The 18451-nt window shown below is 53.8% G+C and overlaps 2 protein-coding genes across 4 annotated transcripts in view; one reads left to right on the forward strand and one right to left on the reverse strand.

Annotated features, from left to right (window-relative positions):
• The window catches only part of ABCC10 (ATP binding cassette subfamily C member 10), a 297447-nt gene extending 288239 nt beyond the window's left edge, over positions 1 to 9208 (forward strand). For 2 of the 3 annotated variants that reach the window (XM_077281901.1, XM_077281902.1), the window contains 9 exons: positions 3154 to 3343; positions 3487 to 3830; positions 4869 to 5038; positions 5111 to 5271; positions 5571 to 5824; positions 6087 to 6232; positions 6307 to 6404; positions 6523 to 6635; positions 8688 to 9208. In XM_077281901.1, the coding sequence (XP_077138016.1) occupies positions 3154 to 3343; positions 3487 to 3830; positions 4869 to 5038; positions 5111 to 5271; positions 5571 to 5824; positions 6087 to 6232; positions 6307 to 6404; positions 6523 to 6635; positions 8688 to 8844 (1633 nt within the window). In that variant the 3' untranslated portion in view covers positions 8845 to 9208. Of the gene's footprint in view, positions 1 to 3153; positions 3344 to 3486; positions 3831 to 4868; positions 5039 to 5110; positions 5508 to 5570; positions 5825 to 6086; positions 6233 to 6306; positions 6405 to 6522; positions 6636 to 8687 lie in introns of those variants that run through there. The other variant, XM_077281903.1, reaches the window with a different exon arrangement.
• Positions 9209 to 9540: 332 nt separating this feature from the next.
• DLK2 (delta like non-canonical Notch ligand 2) overlaps positions 9541 to 18451 on the reverse strand; it is a 62479-nt gene continuing 53568 nt past the window's right edge. The window contains exons 4-8 of the mRNA XM_077281904.1: positions 14590 to 14679; positions 13766 to 13829; positions 13382 to 13512; positions 12990 to 13134; positions 9541 to 12355 (exon numbers count right to left, since the gene is read on the reverse strand). Of these exons, the coding sequence (XP_077138019.1) occupies positions 11650 to 12355; positions 12990 to 13134; positions 13382 to 13512; positions 13766 to 13829; positions 14590 to 14662 (1119 nt within the window). The 5' untranslated portion in view covers positions 14663 to 14679 and the 3' untranslated portion in view covers positions 9541 to 11649. The remainder of the gene's footprint in view (positions 12356 to 12989; positions 13135 to 13381; positions 13513 to 13765; positions 13830 to 14589; positions 14680 to 18451) is intronic.

Consider the following 18451-nt stretch of genomic DNA (forward strand, 5'->3'; position numbering starts at 1 on the left):
TGTAAGTATATGTTGTTTTATTATTTTATTGTTGTTGCAGGAGACGCAGGCGTCGGGGATTAGGTGTTTGGTGAGTGTGACTTTTTTTTTTTTTTTTCCAATTGAACACAGTCACCGGATAATGGGACTACTGTCCCATCATCGGCTCATGCTGTCACTGTTATATGTGACAGCAAAGCAAACATAGCCGGATGGGAGAAGTAGTCCCCTCAGATGATGCCTGGCTACACAGACAGACACCCGCAGACGGACACAGACAGACACCCGCAGACGGACACAGACAGACACCCGCAGACGCACGCACATGTTCTCCACCCACACAATCTTCCTCCTTTCTGCATCATTCTTGGCATGCAAATCCGCAAACTTTTTTACACCTGCGGTTTGGCTGCGGATTTGACTGACTCAATGGGTGCAGAAACGCTGGAGATCCGCAAAAAGAATTGACATGCTGCGGAAAATATAACGCTGCGAATCAGTGTGGAATTTTCCGCAGCATGTGCACACCAGTTCTGGATTCCCATTGATTAACAGTGCACGCACTACCCTTTGTGGATTTGGTGCAATCCGCCACTTGTGCACATAGCCTTACTGTTTGTTGCAGCATTTGCTCCTCTCCCTGTTCCTCTATATTAGAAGGCTTGTAGCAAACTCCAACTAGCAGCTTTCCATTCTTGCCGTCCCCTGTACATTTACCCATAGTGACTCTACATTGCTGTTACTCCCCCAGTGTCTTCATTGAGCACAGGTTTTAATGTGGATTTTACGAAGATGCACTCCCCTCCACCTTTTTTCCTTTTTTTATCTTTCCTGTCCTTTCTAATGTAGTGTAACTCTCTACATTTGTCACCCAGTCATGGCTCTCGTCAGCCATGTTTCCGTAATGCCCACCACATCGTATTCTGCGACCGTCATAGGAGTCTCCAGTTCATCCATTTTGTTTGCTAGACTTCTTGCATTTACCAGTAGACATTTAATATTATTAGCACATTTCTTACTCCTACTCAGCTCCCTGCTTCCCTTGCATATCCCACCCCCCCAAATCCTCATTTACCCCTCTGTCTACTTTATCTATCCCCTTATTAGCACAACTACCCTCCCTTCCCCCAGATCCTAGTTTAAAAGCTCCATCCATCCGTCTTACCATTTTTCCCCAAGCACAGCTGCACCCTCTCCATTGAGGTGCAGCCCATCCCTACTGTAGAGCCTGTAGCCGACAGAGAAGTTGGCGCAGTTCTCCATAAACACACATGACCCAAACCCTTCCTTCCTGCACCAATTTCTAAGCCACTTATTTATCTCCCTAAGCTCTCGCTTCCTATCTAGTGATGCTCGTGGAACTGGCAGTGTTTCTGAAAACACCACCTTGGAGGTCATGGCCTTCAGCTTATCTCCACGTTCCCTGTAATCATTCTTAAGAACCTTCCACCACCCTCTAACATTGTCATTAGTACCGATGGGTACCGATGTGTACGATGACTACTGGGTCTTCTCCAGCCCCACCCAACAATCTGTCTATTTGATCTGCAATATGTCGAACTCGAGCACCCGGCAGAAAACACACTGTTCGGCATTCACGGTCTCAGCAGCACCAACTACCACCAACATCTGTCTGGCCTTTGCTGCGCTCCTATTCTACAGCAGTCGTTTTCCTGGTTGCTATGAGTAACATCCTGCTGTAGTGATCCCAGTCCTGGGCGCTGTGGCGATCCCAGTCCTGGGCGCGCTGTGGCGATCCCAGTCCGGGGCGCGCTGTGGCGATCCCAGTCCGGGGCGCGCTGTGGCGATCCCAGTCCTGGGCGCGCTGTGGCGATCCCAGTCCTGGGCGCGCTGTGGCGATCCCAGTCCTGGGCGTGCTGTGGCGATCCCAGTCCTGGGCCCGCTGTGGCGATCCCAGTCCGGGGCGCGCTGTGGCGATCTCAGTCCTGGGCGCGCTGTGGCGATCCCAGTCCTGGGCGCGCTGTGGCGATCCCAGTCCTGGGCGCGCTGTGGCGATCCCAGTCCTGGGCCCGCTGTGGCGATCCCAGTCCGGGGCGCGCTGTGGCGATCCCAGTCCGGGGCCCGCTGTGGCGATCCCAGTCCGGGGCGCGCTGTGGCGATCCCAGTCCGGGGCGCGCTGTGTACCTCACAGATACCCATCACATGCTCCAATCACAGCCTTCCCTTTTTTGTGTAGTGTCTGCTGTCAGTGGTTGTGTTGTAAGAGCACCCCTCTTTACCAGCCCTGTATAGTGTCTGCTGTTGGTGGTTGCGTGGTAAGAACACCCCTCTTTACCAGCCCTGTATAGTGTCTGCTGTCGTTGGTTATGTGGTAAGAGCACCCCTCTAAACCAGCCCTGTATAGTGTCTGCTGTCGTTGGTTATGTGGTAAGAGCACCCCTCTAAACCAGCCCTGTATAGTGTCTGCTGTTGGTGGTTGTGTGGTAAGGGCACCCCTCTTTACCAGCCCTGTATAGTGTCTGCTGTTGGTGGTTGTGTGGTAAGGGCACCCCTCTTTACCAGCCCTGTGTAGTGTCTCCTGTTGGTGGTTGTGTGGTAAGGGCACCCCTCTTTACCAGCCCTGTATAGTGTCTGCTGTTGGTGGTTGTGTGGTAAGGGCACCCCTCTTTACCAGCCCTGTATAGTGTCTGCTGTTGGTGGTTGTGTGGTAAGGGCACCCCTCTTTACCAGCCCTGTGTAGTGTCTCCTGTTGGTGGTTGTGTGGTAAGACCACCCCTCCTTACCAGCCCTGTGTAGTGTCTGCTGTCAGTGGTTGTGTGGTAAGACCACCCCTCCTTACCAGCCCTGTGTAGTGTCTGCTGTCAGTGGTTGTGTGGTAAGACCACCCCTCCTTACCAGCCCTGTGTAGTGTCTGCTGTCAGTGGTTGTGTGGTAAGACCACCCCTCCTTACCAGCCCTGTGTAGTGTCTGCTGTCAGTGGTTGTGTGGTAAGACCACCCCTCCTTACCAGCCCTGTGTAGTGTCTGCTGTCAGTGGTTGTGTGGTAAGACCACCCCTCCTTACCAGCCCTGTGTAGTGTCTGCTGTCAGTGGTTGTGTGGTAAGAGCACCCCTCATTGCCAGCCCTGTGTAGTGTCCGCTGTCACTGGTTGTGTGGTAAGAGCACCTTTCCTCATCCTGCTGTTTATGTCATACACTTTTTTGTGTTGGTCAGGACCCCGGTGAGCTGGCGTCAGTGTGCTGGGGAGAACTCCACTGTGGGCATCGGCTTCTATTTGTCCATTTATGGAGGGATTGCTGCTGTGAACAACATCTTTTCTGCCCTGCGTGCCCTGCTTTTCGCTTTTGGAACAGTCCGTGCAGCTACTGTGATCCACGAGCGTCTGCTGCAGCACGTCTTAAGGGTAAGGACTGTAGTGCAGGGTTTCCATACAGTGCTCCAGGGCCAGATCTGTGCGAGGGTCCGGTGGCATCAGCTCTGCCACATACTGTATGAGCGTAGCTTTTGGGCGTTGATGAACTGCGTGTGCTGTGTTCTCGTTTCCAGGGCACGGTCTCCTTCTTTGACAGTACGCCCATCGGCCGCATCATTAACCGCTTCTCCTCGGACCTGTACTGTGTAGACGACTTCCTGCCCTTCATCCTGAACATTTTCTTGGCCAACGTGTTTGGTCTCCTGGGAATGCTGGTGATGATCAGCTACGGGCTGCCGCTGATCCTGCCTGTCCTGCTGCCTCTGGCGGTCCTGTACTACTACATGCAGCGATTTTACCGCCATACATCGCGGGAGCTGAAGAGGCTGCACAGCATCACCCTCTCCCCCATCTACAGTCACTTCTCCGAGACCCTGACGGGGCTGAGCACCATCCGAGCCACACGCCACGCCGACAGGTGAGTTGTGCCGGGATAACCTATCTGTGGGTGGAGGAGCAGCAAGGTCTGAGCAGTCCTGCAGTATCCACTACAGCTGGTAAAGAGTTAAATGAGGAATCATTGCAGGGTGGTCGGGTTATAGAACAAGTGCCAAGGAAGAGGGTCGCACAACCCAGCAGACAGGAGGCTGTGAATATTAAAGGGAGCGACAGCACCAAATGGTGGCCCGCAACCACAGGCACTCGGTGCAGTCAGACGTCTCCGTGCTCCTTCCCACCTACTCGTTCTCCCTCTGTCTCTGCCTCTTATGTGATTGAAAGCTCGGGCTTTATAGAACCAGAGGAGTCGGAGATTGAGAGAGAACGAGCATGAGGGCAGGAGCACGGAGATGTCTGACTGCACCGAGCACCTATGCTGCGTCTAATCAGTCCTTCTGTGCTGACACTCCATTGTCATGGTTTGCAAGGTAGTTGCATTTGTGTCTCCTGCTCTGGGAGTGTGAGGCGTTTGGGTCTTCTGCTCTGGGAGTGTGAGGCGTTTGGGTCTTCTGCTCTGGGAGTGTGAGGCTTTTGGGTTGCCTGCTCTGGAAGGGTTAAGCGTTTGGGTCGCCTGCTCTGGCAGGGTGAGGAGTTTGGGTTTCCTGCTTTGGGAGAGTGAGTCGCTCGGGTCTCCTGCTCTGGGAGGTTGAGGCGTTTTGGTCGCCTGCTGTGGCAGGATGAGGTGTTTGTGTCACCTGCTCTGGGATGGTGAGGCGTTTGGGTCGCCTGCTGTGGCAGGGTGAAGCATTTGGGTCTCCTGCTCTGGGAGAGTGAGGTGTTTGGGTCTCCTGCTCTGGGAGGGTGAGGCGTTTGGGTCCCCTGCTCTGGGCCAGTGAGGCGTTTGGGTTCCCTGCTCTGGGAGGGTGAGGCGTTTGCGTCCCCTGCTCTGGGAGGGTGAGGCGTTTTCATCTCCTGCTCTGGGAGGGTGAGGCGTTTTCATCTCCTACTCTGGGACGGTGAGGCATTTGGGTCTTGACAGGTCATTACTTACTCCATCACCATCTCTCGGATGATGCAGGTTTGCAGAAGAATGTGAGTCTCGGATGGAGCTGAACCAGCGCTGCCTGTTCTCCAGTAACTCGGCCGTACAGTGGTTGGACATCCGGCTGCAGATGATTGGAGTGATGGTGGTTACGGCCATCGCCATCATTGCTCTGATTCAACACCAGAGAAGCTCTGGAGATCCAGGTAATGACCTGTCATGTACTTTCGGCTGCACCCCTTCCGGGCAGCATCTCACACACCTTCTCTTTTCATTAGGTTTGGTGGGACTCTCTCTGTCCTATGCTCTGTCTATCACCGGTCTTTTGTCCGGACTCATCACCAGCTTCACACAGATGGAGGCCATGATGGTCAGCGTGGAGCGAGCAGAGGAGTATTCCACCACCATAACCTCCGAGCCCACACGGGGCTCAGTGACAGTGCGTGCAGAATGAGGCGCTTCCCCAGTCCGTTCCCCTGTGATTCAGACCCCTGGTGTTTGTGTCTCATGGGTTGGAAGAGTTTTATGATTGACCATCTGTTCTGGTCTAGTGTTATCTCTGTTTTAGTGTTGTCTGGTTTAGTATTGTCATTGTCCCGTTACCCTGTGGTTGTGTTTGGGTTTCGCTACAGCTCCTGCAACACAGTGATCCCATACAGGGAGCCATGTGACCAGGTGAGAGGTCTGTGGACTCCTCTAAGGGAATGTTGCATGCGCTTACTTTCACCTCCTCCTCAGGTGCAGCCAGATTGGCCTGAGCGTGGACACATTGAGTTCAGACGTGCAACTCTGTGTTATCGACCCGGTCTCTCCAACGCTTTGGACGGGGTCAGCTTCACCATCCGTGCGGGGGAGAAGATTGGTGTGGTGGGACGGACGGGCTCTGGGAAGTCTACACTGTTCCTGGCTCTGTTCAGAATGATGGAGATGAACTCTGGTTCCATCCTTATCGATGATGTCTCCATCCAAGAGCTGAGCTTAGATGTGCTAAGGTGAGGACAATGCTGATCCCGTACTGCAGGGAGTGATCGGTCCCAGGAAGGATCGCCACTGGTGATGATCAGTGCTAGGAAGGATTGCTGCTAGTGGTGATCAGTCCTAGAACGGATAGCCGCTGTTGGTGACCTATCCTAGGACAGTTCGCTGCTAGTGGTGATCAGTCCTAGAACAGATAGCCGTTGGCGGTGACCGGTCCTAGGACAGATCGCTGCTAGTGGTGATCTCTGCTTGTGGTGATTGCACGGTCTCCTCCAGGTCACGGCTGGCAATAATCCCTCAGGACGCCTTCCTGCTGACAGGAAGCGTGCGACAGAATCTGGACCCCCTGTCATACCACACCGACGCGGAGCTGCTGGACGTGCTGGAGCAGTGCCACTTAACGGAGCAGGTGTCACGCATGGGTGAGGGACATTACTGGTCATGGGGAAGGGGCTAAATTGCATTGTCAAACATACCATTAACATCACCTGTGCAGGTGGTCTGGATTCCGATGTCGGAGAGAGAGGGAAGAACTTCTCCCTGGGGCAGAGGCAACTTGTGTGTTTGGCCAGAGCTCTGCTGACTAACGCAAAGGTGAGGGCAAATGTAGAATGTCAGCTCCACATTCCAGGCCGCCACAATAAGTACCACTGTTCGACATGACTCATTATGACTACATGGCCTTCTGTGTATGAAGATCTTTCTATTATAGATTCTCTGCATTGATGAAGCCACAGCCAGTGTGGACCACCAGACGGACCACCTGCTGCAGGGGACCATCCGTGAGAAGTTCTGGGAACGCACAGTCCTCACCATCGCGCACAGGTGCAGAGCCCCAACTCCACCTCTAAACATTTAATTATTCTAACACCACCACATATACAATATGTGTCGGTGTGTGGCTTCACTACACCTAATCCACATATATTACATAGGTGTATGCTCTACTCCAGTCCCTCTTCATATATCATACGGGTGTACTTCTCTAGTCGGCTCCCTCTTCATATATCACACAGGTGTATGGCTCTACTCCACCCTCCACATATGTCTCACAGGTGTACGGCTTTACTGCACTCTCCACATATATCACACAGGTGTACAGCTCTACTCCACCCTCCACATACCGTTTGTCACACAGGTGGACTGCTCCACTCTACTCTCCACATATATCACATAGGTGTATGGCTCTACTCCACCCTCCACATATGACACAGGTGTACGGCTCTACTCCACTCTCCACATATATGACACAGTTGTACGGTTCTACTCTGCTCTCCACATATGACACAGGTGTACGGCTCCACTCTCCACATGTGTCACACAGGTGTACGGCTCCACTCTCCACACGTGTCACACAGGTGTACGGCTCCACTCTCCACACATATCACACAGGTGTACGGCTCCACTCTCCACATGTGTCACACAGGTGTACGGCTCCACTCTCCACATTTGTCACACAGGTGTACGTCTCCACTCTCCACATTTGTCACACAGGTGTACGGCTCCACTCTCCACATGTCACACAGGTGTATGGCCCAAATCTCCACATGTGTCACACAGGTGTACGGCTCCACTCCATTCTCCACATGTGTCACACAGGTGTATGGCTCCACTCTCCACTTGTCACACAGGTGTACGGCTCCACTCTCCACATGTCACACAGGTGTACGGCTCCACTCTCCACATGTGTCACACAGGTGTACGGCTCCACTCTCCACATGTGTCACACAGGTGTACGGCTCCACTCTCCACATGTCACACAGGTGTACGGCTCCACTCTCCACATTTGTCACACAGGTGTACGGCTCCACTCTCCACATGTCACACAGGTGTATGGCCCAAATCTCCACATGTGTCACACAGGTGTACGGCTCCACTCCATTCTCCACATGTGTGTCACAGGTGTACGGCTCTACTCCACATGTATCACGCAGGTGTACGGCTCCACTCTCCACATGCCACACAAGTGTATGGCTCCACTCCACTCGGGTCACACAGGTGTACGGCTCCACTCCCGTGTCACACAGGTGTACGGCTCCACTCTCCACACGTGTCACACAGGTGTACGGCTCCACTCTCCACATGTGTCACACAGGTGTACGGCTCCACTCCATTCTCCACATGTGTCACACAGGTGTATGGCTCCACTCTCCACATGTGTCACACAGGTGTACGGCTCCACTCTCCACATGTCACACAGGTGTACGGCTCCACTCTCCACATGTGTCACACAGGTGTACGGCTCCACTCTCCACATGTGTCACACAGGTGTACGGCTCCACTCTCCACATGTCACACAGGTGTATGGCCCCAATCTCCACGTGTCACACAGGTGTACGGCTCCACTCCATTCTCCACATGTGTCACACAGGTGTACGGCTCTACTCCACATGTATCACGCAGGTGTGCGGCTCCACTCTCCACATGTCACACAGGTGTATGGCTCCACTCTCCACATGTGTCACACAGGTGTACGGCTCCACTCTCCACGTGTCACACAGGTGTATGGCCCCAATCTCCACATGTGTCACACAGGTGTACGGCTCCACTCCATTCTCCACATGTGTCACACAGGTGTACGGCTCTACTCCACATGTATCACGCAGGTGTACGGCTCTACTCCACATGTATCACGCAGGTGTACGGCTCCACTCTCCACATGCCACACAAGTGTATGGCTCCACTCTCCACATGTGTCACACAGGTGGATGGCTTTACACTGCCCTCTGTGGATATCGCATTGGTTTAATCTGCTCCATTCTCCATATGTATCACACTGTTCTACTCCACCTTCTCTATGTTTGACACAGGTGTATTGCTCTTTTTCACCCTCCTTAATTTTCCCAAGATTCATGCTTTGTCTCCACCTTGTTGCAGGCTCCACACTATCATGGATTCTGACCGGGTGCTGGTGATGCATGCTGGGAAAGTGGCAGAATTTGACTCACCTGCAATCCTGAGCAGCAATAAAAATTCACACTTCTACAGGCTGATACATAGTGCCAACCTGGAGGCGCCGGACAATGGACAGTGATGCTAAGAATATTCAGCTCCGATGTGAGGATGAGACCACAGGCTACGCAGTTAGAACAGTAGCAGTGGAGATATGCAATATGGGTGACGCTGGGTGGTGCGGGCAGTGGCGGTTGACGCCGGGTGCTGCCGGTGATGCCGGGTGGTGCGCGCAGTTCCGGTTGACGCCAGGTGGGGCGGGCAGTGCCGGGTGGTGTGCACAGTGCCAGTTGACGCCAGGTGCTGCCGGTGACGTCGGGTGGTGCGCGCAGTTCCGGTTGATGCCGGGTGGTGCGGGCAGTGTGGGTTGAGATGTGACAATTGTCTCTTCTTGCAGATTATGTAAATATTTTAGATTCTTGTTAATTAATTATTTTTTGTCAATTGTTGCTGTCATTTACCAGTTGTGTTTTATACAGGACCACCTGGAAATTCACAACTAACAGATGAAAATGTGTGACAGGCACAGTACGTGTGGCGATCTTGCAGGGCACAGTATGATTGATGCTACATGATGGGCGCAGTACGAGTGACACTCTGGGTGGGGACTGTACGGGTGATGCTGCATGATGGGCACAGTACGGTGATGCTGTGTGGCTGGCACCATACTGGCAACTCTTTGGTGGAGGACAGTATGGGTGGTGCTGCTGGACGGTGACAAGCAGGGGTGTCACTGTGTGGTAGGGACAGTGATGGGGGAGAGAGTCATGCACAGTCCTGTATATTTCGGTATATTTTATGACACAATTTTATTATACTTAATATTCACATCTTTGGATATAAAGGCTGGAGTCTGGTCACATGACCGCCCCTGACAAATGCGCTGGAGATGCATGATCAGACACAAATAAGTATGACCCCCTCTATAGTTGTTAGCCTGCCACATCACCATCTCATGTAGGGGGTGCCCCCCTTGTGGTCTATACAGCGCCCCGGAGTTTTAGCCTGTAGGGGGCGCCCTCCTCGAGGTCTATACAGCGCCCCGGGGTCTTAGCCTGTAGGGGGCGCCCTCCTCGCGGTCTATACAGCGCCCCGGGGTCTTAGCCTGTAAGAGCTGCGATCCTCGTGGTCTATACAGCGCCCCGGGGTCTCAGCCTGTAAGGGCCGCGATCCTCGTGGTCTATACAGCGCACCGGGGTCTTAGCCTGTAAGGGCCGCGATCCTCGTGGTCTATACAGCGCACCGGGGTCTCAGCCTGTTGGGGCCACCCTCCTTGTGGTCTATACAGCGCCCCGGGGTCTTAGCCTGTGGGGGGCGCCCTCCTCGTGGTCTATACAGCGCCCCGGGGTCTCAGCCTGTTGGGGCCGCCCTCCTCGTGGTCTATACAGCGCCCCGGGGTCTTAGCCTGTGGGGGGCGCCCTCCTCGTGGTCTATGCAGCGCCCCGGGGTCTTAGCCTGTGGGGGGCGCCCTCCTCGTGGTCTATACAGCGCCCCGGGGTCTTAGCCTGTTGGGGGCACCCTTCTCACGGTCTATACAGCTCCCCGGTGTCTCCGCCTGTTGGGGCCGCCCTCCTCGTGGTCTATACAGTGCCTTGGGGTCTTAGACTGTAGGGGGCGCCCTCCTCGCGGTCTATACAGCGCCCCAAGGTCTTAGCTTGATGGGGCCGCCCTCCTCGTGGTCTATACAGCGCCCCGGGGTCTTAGCCTGTAGGGGGCGCCCTTCTCACGGTCTATACAGCGCATCGGTGTCTCCGCCTGTTGGGGCCGCCCTCCTCGTGGTCTATACAGTGCCCCGGGGTCTTAGACTGTAGGGGGCGCCCTCCTCGCGGTCTATACAGCGCCCCAAGGTCTTAGCTTGATGGGGCCGCCCTCCTCGTGGTCTATACAGCGCCCCGGGGTCTTAGCCTGTAGGGGGCGCCCTTCTCACGGTCTATACAGCGCATCGGTGTCTCCGCCTGTTGGGGCCGCCCTCCTCGTGGTCTATACAGTGCCCCGGGGTCTTAGACTGTAGGGGGCGCCCTCCTCGCGGTCTATACAGCGCCCCAAGGTCTTAGCTTGATGGGGCCGCCCTCCTCGTGGTCTATACAGCGCCCCGGGGTCTTAGCCTGTAGGGGGCGCCCTTCTCACGGTCTATACAGCGCATCGGTGTCTCCGCCTGTTGGGGCCGCCCTCCTCGTGGTCTATACAGTGCCCCGGGGTCTTAGCCTGTAGGGGGCGCCCTCCTCGCGGTCTATACAGCTCCCCGGGGTGTAGGGGGGTGCCCTTCTAGTGGCCTATACAGCGCCCTGGGGTCTCTGCCTATAGCGGGCACCCTTCTAGTTGTCTATACAGCGCCCCTGGTTTTTGGCCTGTAGATGACGCCCTCCTCACATGATGGTCACCATAGCCTTGTTCATCCTAATCTTCCTTGTTCATCCTAATCTTCCTTGTTCATGAATAAATTGGCAGAATTCCAGACATTTCTGGGGCCGAAGAAAAGAAGAAGCTGGGAAAGCATGTAAGTACATAACAATGCCAATGTCTCAGGGTGACCCCTGATCAGCAGGGTCATGGCGTCCATCAGCACAAAGTCTTCATACAAGAGGCGACGCCGAGCACGACACTCATGTTATGGGTTTGGGTGGGTTCTCCCAGTGTCCCACAGAAAGTCGTCACCTTTCAAACTCCGTGACCACATGGCGCTGTGTAGAGGAGGTTCCTAGACCATAGGGAGTCAGCGGGGCACCGATCCTGTGAGGGGAAAGAGAGGGGCTCCCGCTTAATATGAAGGTATTTGGTCCTCTCACCGCTCCTGTGACCCCCGAGTCTACATGCTTGGGCCCAGATAAATATCTACGGTCAGAGACTCCACAGCATGTCTGAGGCTGCCATCATGTACACTGGTCGCTCACAACTCTGTGGTCTTCCCATGCTCTTGTGATGTCCCCTGACACTGCTGATAATGAGTCTTGGTGTCTGGTGAGGACTGGTGACCCCGACATGTGGCTCTCCGGTTTCGGTGTCTCACCACCAGCAGAACGGTGAGGAAAATCACCAGGACCGTTAAGACTCCTAGCACGGCAATCGTGACAAGCTGCAGGTCGCTGAGCCCATGTTCCCTTTGAGTCACCACCTCCTTTACAGAGATCTTGAAGTGCCCGGTCTTCACGGTGGAGCCAGGACCCCACCTGTTGCTACTGACTGTCCTCTCTGGAGGGGTTGAGGCGGCCCGGGCTATTGCAGATGTTCTAGTATCATATTCCCACGTGGGCCTGGGAATGGGAACCTCACAGGACTTTCCACTAAACCCACCAGGACAGTAGCACTCGTAGTCTCCGACTCGATCATAGCACTTCCCGCCATTGAGACATGGCTGCCCAGCGCAATCATCAATGTTGACTGTGCAGAAGCGTCCCTGGAAGCCGTGAGGGCACTCACATGAGAAGCGGTTCACCCCATCGATACAGGTGGCCCCATTAGCGCATGGACGCATCAGGCAATCATCAACATCTGTCTCACATAGCCGCCCCACGTAACCGGCCAAACATCGGCACGTGAAGGTCTCCGCGTAGCCCCCTTTGTCCTGGCACGTTCCACCATTCAGGCATGGAAACCTGGACAAGGAGAAACATTATTAACAGCGGTCCAACAAGAAACTGTAACCAAAGTCACGGAGGTCAGACATCCTAAGCGATACACGCACTGACCTATTGTCTCTGATCCGGGCACTGACCTATCGTCTCTGATCCGGGCACTGACCTATCGTGTCTGATCTGGGCACTGACCTATAGTCTGATCCGGGCACAGACCTATTGTCTCTGATCCGGGCACAGACTTATTGTCTCTGATCCGGGCACTGACCTATCGTCTCTGATCCGGGCACTGACCTATCGTCTCTGATCCGGGCACTGACCTATCGTCCCTGATCCGGGCACTGACCTATCGTCTCTGATCCGGGCACTGACCTATCGTCTCTGATCCGGGCACTGACCTATCGTCTCTGATCCGGGCACTGACTTGTCATGTCTAGCAGTGTCGTTCCTGCACCTTCTGTCATCTCTAGCGTCGCAGTCCCAGCACAATCTATCGTTTCTAGCGGCACGCTCCCGGCACTGATCTGCAGTGATCTAGTGGATTGATCCTAAGGTCGTTTTCCGCTCCATACATAAAATAATACTTCATGGTGGAATGATAATTTGTTACAATGTGTCAGTATAGAGTGGTGTCGGAGAACGCTCGGACTCTTACCCTTCCGTCTCACAGGGGCCTCTCTTGAGTTCACAGTTCCTCCCATGGAAGGATTCTGGGCAGTTACAGGAGTAGTCGCCCTCAGCGGTAATGACGCATTCTGCTGCGTTCTGGCAGGGACTGGAGCGCTCACAGATGTGCAGATCTGTAGAGACAAGAGGTAATGAGGTGACAGTGGTGATGATGAGGGTTTAGTGACTGATTGTCGAAAACCTCCAAGAGGCTGCAGGCTCTATGGCAGTCACCCCGGATCCTGTTGATGGCCACTGCGGCCCATGTGTCCTGATATAAGTGGTCTATTTGTGGCACAGCCTCACCCGCTGGGAGAGCGGTGAACCCCGACACCGGCAGCCTCTGTTATAACCCGGACATTATAATGATGGTGACCTCACCCTTGTCACAGAACTTCCCGGCCCAGCCGATCAGACACATGCACTGCCAGGGCTGGTGGCACACACCGTGGATGCAGCCTGGCATCCTCACACAGTCCTCACAGAACAGACCGTCCCAGCCGGGATCACACCTGCCAAAAAGAAGGTCAGAGGGTCACCGTGCAGAATGACCTGAACGCCGGAGCTATGAGTCTATGAGACACCCTGCCGGTTTACTGTGCATTGCTGGGTGCGTGGATTCCCTACGTCAGATTTCACTGTCTCGTGGTGCAGATTTGTGAGTGCAGCTCTCGAGGTGACGTCTCTAAACTGCACAAAGGTACTGATGGGGTTAGGAGGAGGCCGTACAGAATGCTGACCCCTCGTCTATCACCCTGTACTGACCTGCACACGCCGTCCTCGTCACAGTGTCCGTGGTACAGGTCACACCGCTCCGCGCACTCGTCACCTGAAAGAAGAGACACCGCAAGTGACCTCAACGTGACACTATGGGGTGGCCCAGCAGGTGATTTACACCAAGTATCAATGGACGCAGCTTATTAATGTGAAAAAAAAAGCCGAGATGGTTGAGGAAATGGGATGAAATCAGCATAGAAACTTCGGACGGAGCAGAATCTGGGGGCAAAATGCCAGTGAGCCCCCAAATCTCTCCCACTGTCGGCTGTGCCAAGTGCTGGGATGCAGTACCTCCTGGCCAGTGGTGCATGCTGTAGATACTGCACGTCACATGCTCCGACCATGAAAGAGATCACGGACACAAGCGGAAAAGGACCCATCACTGCAGCCCGCGAATCACAGCAAGATGGCCTCACTGGTGCGACAGAAGCTGCTCCATGGGGGAGCGGTGGGTCTGCTGCCATACGTGTCCACGTATCACCCATGTGAGCCCACACAGTGGATTAGTACCATATTCTTCACAGATGATGGCGCTATCATTGCTCACTGATACTAGTCAATCATTTATGCTGCCAACTTTTCTCCAGTCACATCCAGAGCTGCAGGTGACATTCTGGTGGCTTCCTGGTACCAGAAAGCAGTGCAGTGTAGGAACGAAAATAACCCGGCTAGACTTGGAGGTGAAACTCACTATTTCCAAGGAAAATTTGCAAAATTGTGATTGCATCTCTGGATATGACTGCAGAAGTCATAAAGTCAAAAATCAGGCAAAACCACTAAAAGAAATTACAAAACAGAAAAAGTTTAATCACCTTGTACTGAAGTCTGGAAGATGAGCAGGACCAAACAGAAGGTGGAAAGCAGGAGTGGGGGGCACCAGAGCATGGTCAGCACTGCAGAGTCTGTGGAAAGAGAACATAGCAGTTGTTATCTCACATCCTCCACCCCATCTGCCTCAGAGAATCACTGAGCGCTCGAGACAACACGGAGCCTCACAGACAGGACAAGGAGCCTCATAGAGCGCACAGGAGAGGACAAGGAGGATCACAGAGCACACAGGAGAGGACAAGGAGGATCACAGAGCACACTGGAGAGGACAAAGAGGACCACAGGACACAAGACAAGGAGATCACAGAGCACACTGGAGAGGACAAAGGATCACAGGACACAGAAGACAAGGAGGATCACAGAGCACACTGGAGAGGATAAAGAGGATCACAGGACACAGAAGACAAGGAGAATCACAGAGTACACTGGAGAGGACAAAGGATCACAAGACAAGGAGATCACAGAGCACACTAGAGAGGACAAAGGATCACAGGACACAGAAGACAAGGAGGATCACAGAGCACACAGGAGAGAACAAGGAGGATCACAGGACACAGAAGACAAGGAGGACACAGGAGAGGACAAAGAGGATCACAGGACACAGAAGACAAGGAGGGTCACAGAGCACACTGGAGAGGACAAAGAGGATCACAGGACACAGAAGACAAGGAGGATCACAGGACAAGGAGGACACAGGAGAGGACAAAGAGGATCACAGGACACAGAAGACAAGGAGGATCACAGAGCACACTGGAGAGGACAAAGAGGATCACAGGACACAGAAGACAAGGAGAATCACAGAGTACACTGGAGAGGACAAAGGATCACAGGACAAGACAAGGAGATCACAGAGCACACTGGAGAGGACAAAGGATCACAGGACACAAGACAAGGAGGATCACAGAGCACACAGGAGAGAACAAGGAGCCACACAACCTGCGCAGGAGAGGACAAGGAGGATGACAGAGCACATAGAGGACAAGGAGGATCACAGAGCACACAGGAGAGGACAAAGAGGATCACAGCATGCAGGAGAGGATCACAGAGCACCCGGGAGAGGATAAAGAGGACCACAGAAGACAAGGACACAGGAGAGGACAAGAAGGATCACAGAGCACGCAGGAGAGAACAAAAAGGATCACAGAGAACAGGAGAAGAGAAGGAGGATCACAGCACCCAGGAGAGAACAAGGAGCCACACAGCGTGCGCAAGAGAGGACAAAGAGGATGACAGAGCACACAGGAGAGGACAAAGAGGATCACAGGACACAGAAGACAAGGAGGATCACAGCACATTGGAGAGGACAAAGAGGATCACAGGACAAGGACACAGGAGAGGACAAGGAGGATCACAGGACACAAAAGGCAAGGAGGATCACAGAACACACAGGAGAGAACAAGGAGGATCACAGGACACAGAAGACAAGGAGGATCACAGGACACAGAAGACAAGGACACAGGCGAGGACAAGAAGGATCACAGAGCCCAGGAGAAGACAAGGAGGATCACAGAGCACCCAGGAGAGAACAAGGAGCCACACAGCGTGCGCAACAGAGGACAAAGAGGATGACAGAGCACACAGGAGAGGACAAGGAGGATCACAGAGCACACAGGAGAGGAAAAAGAGGATCACAGGACATAGGTGAGGACAAGGAGGATCACAGAGCAGGCAGAAGAGAACAAAGAGGATCAGAGAGCACGCAGCAGAGGACAAGGAGGATGACCGCACAGAGCACACAGGAGAGAACAAGGAGCCTTACCGAGGGTGCAGGAGAGGACAAGGAGAATCACAGAGCATGCAGCAGAGAACAAAGAGGATCAGAGAGCACGCAGCAGAGGACAAGGAGGATGACCGCACACAGGAGAGGATTAGGAGGATCACAGAGCACACAGGAGAGGACAAGGAGGATCACAGAGCACACAGGAGAGGACAAGGAGGATCACAGAGCGTGCAGGAGAGGACAAGGAGGATCACAGAGCACGCAGGAGAGGACAAGGAGGATCACAGAGCACGCAGGAGAGAACAAGGAGCTTCAGAGAGTACGCAGGAGAGGACAAGAATCTTCACAAAGCATGCAGGAGAGAACAAGGAGAATCACAGAGCGTGCAGGAGAGAACAAGGAGAATCACAGAGCGTGCAGGAGAGAACAAGAAGCCTCACAGTGCACGCAGGAGAGGACAAGGAGGATCATAGAGATCAAGGAGTATCACAGAGCAAAAAGGAGAGAACAAGGAGGATCACAGCACACTGGAGAGAACATAGAGCTTCACAGAGCACACAGCAGAGAACAAGGAGGATCAGAGAGCGTAGGAGAGGACAAGAAGCCTCAGAGAGCAGCCAGGAGAGAATACAGAGCATCACAGAGCACCCAGGAGGGAATACAGAGCCTCACAGAAGGCCCAGGAGAGAATACAGAGCCTCACAGAGCACCCAGGAGAGAATACAGAGCCTCCTAGAACACCCAGGAGAGAATACAGAGCCTCACAGGACATCCAGGAGAGAATACAGCCTCACAGAGCACTGTGGAGAGAACACAGAGCCTCACAGGACACGCAGGAGAAAACACAGAGCACCCAGGAGAGAATACAGAACCTCAGAGAGCACTGAGGGGAGAATACAGAGTGCCCAGGAGAGAACACAGAGCCTCACAAAGCACCCAGGAGAGAACAAAGTGCCTCACAGAGTATCCAGGAGAGAACACAGCCTCAGAGAGCGCCCACGAGAGAACACAGAGCACCCAGGAAAGAACACAGAGCACCCAGGAGAGAATACAGAGCGCCCAGGAGAGAATACAGAGCCTCATAGAACACCCAGGAGAGAATACAGAACCTCACAGAGCACCCAGGAGAGAATACAGAGCACCCAGGAAAGAACACAGAGCACCCAGGAAAGAACACAGAGCACCCAGGAAAGAACACAGAGCACCCAGGAAAGAACACAGAGCGCCCAGGAAAGAACACAGAGCGCCCAGGAAAGAACACAGAGTGCCCAGGAAAGAACACAGAGCGCCCAGGAGAGAATACAGAGCCTCAGAGAGCACCCAGGAGAGAACAAAGCGCCTCACAGAGCGCCCAGGAGAGAATAGAGAGCGCCCAGGAGAGAATAGAGAGCGCCCAGGAGAGAATACAGAGCACCCAGGAGAGAATAGAGAGCGCCCAGGAGAGAATACAGAGCCTCATAGAACACCCAGGAGAGAATACAGAACCTCACAGAGCACCCAGGACAGAACACGGTGCCTCGCACAGGACCCAGGACAGAACACGGTGCCTCGCACAGGACCCAGGACAGAACACGGTGCCTCACACAGGACCCGGGAGAGAACACTGTGCCTCGCACAGGACCCAGGACAGAACACTGTGCCTCGCACAGGACCCAGGACAGAACACGGTGCCTCACACAGGACCCAGGAGAGAACACTGTGCCTCGCACAGGACCCAGGACAGAACACTGTGCCTCGCACAGGACCCAGGACAGAACACTGTGCCTTGCCCAGGTGTCCATAATACAAAACCACTGACAGATGTGACTGATGTGACGGGCGCCTTGCACTTAATCTTCTGTATTGGATGGTGGAGACCATGGGGAAGGTCTCACAGTCTGATGGAGTCTGTCACATGAGAGGCATCCCACGGGTCACCATCTGACCAGAAATTCCAGGACAGTCCATAATAAAATAATTAAGGCGTACGAGATTTTTTTGAAGTTGAAGAAACTTGGACACATTATTGTGACTGTAATTACCATCATTTTACGGTTCACAGTGATGGCGGCTGATGTCTGATTCCAGGATTATGGGCTTCAGAGGCCGATCACTCAAGATCATGATTTATTATGGATTGACAATGT

This window comes from Ranitomeya variabilis, chromosome 2, assembly GCF_051348905.1.
Source record: "Ranitomeya variabilis isolate aRanVar5 chromosome 2, aRanVar5.hap1, whole genome shotgun sequence".
NCBI lineage: Eukaryota > Metazoa > Chordata > Amphibia > Anura > Dendrobatidae > Ranitomeya > Ranitomeya variabilis.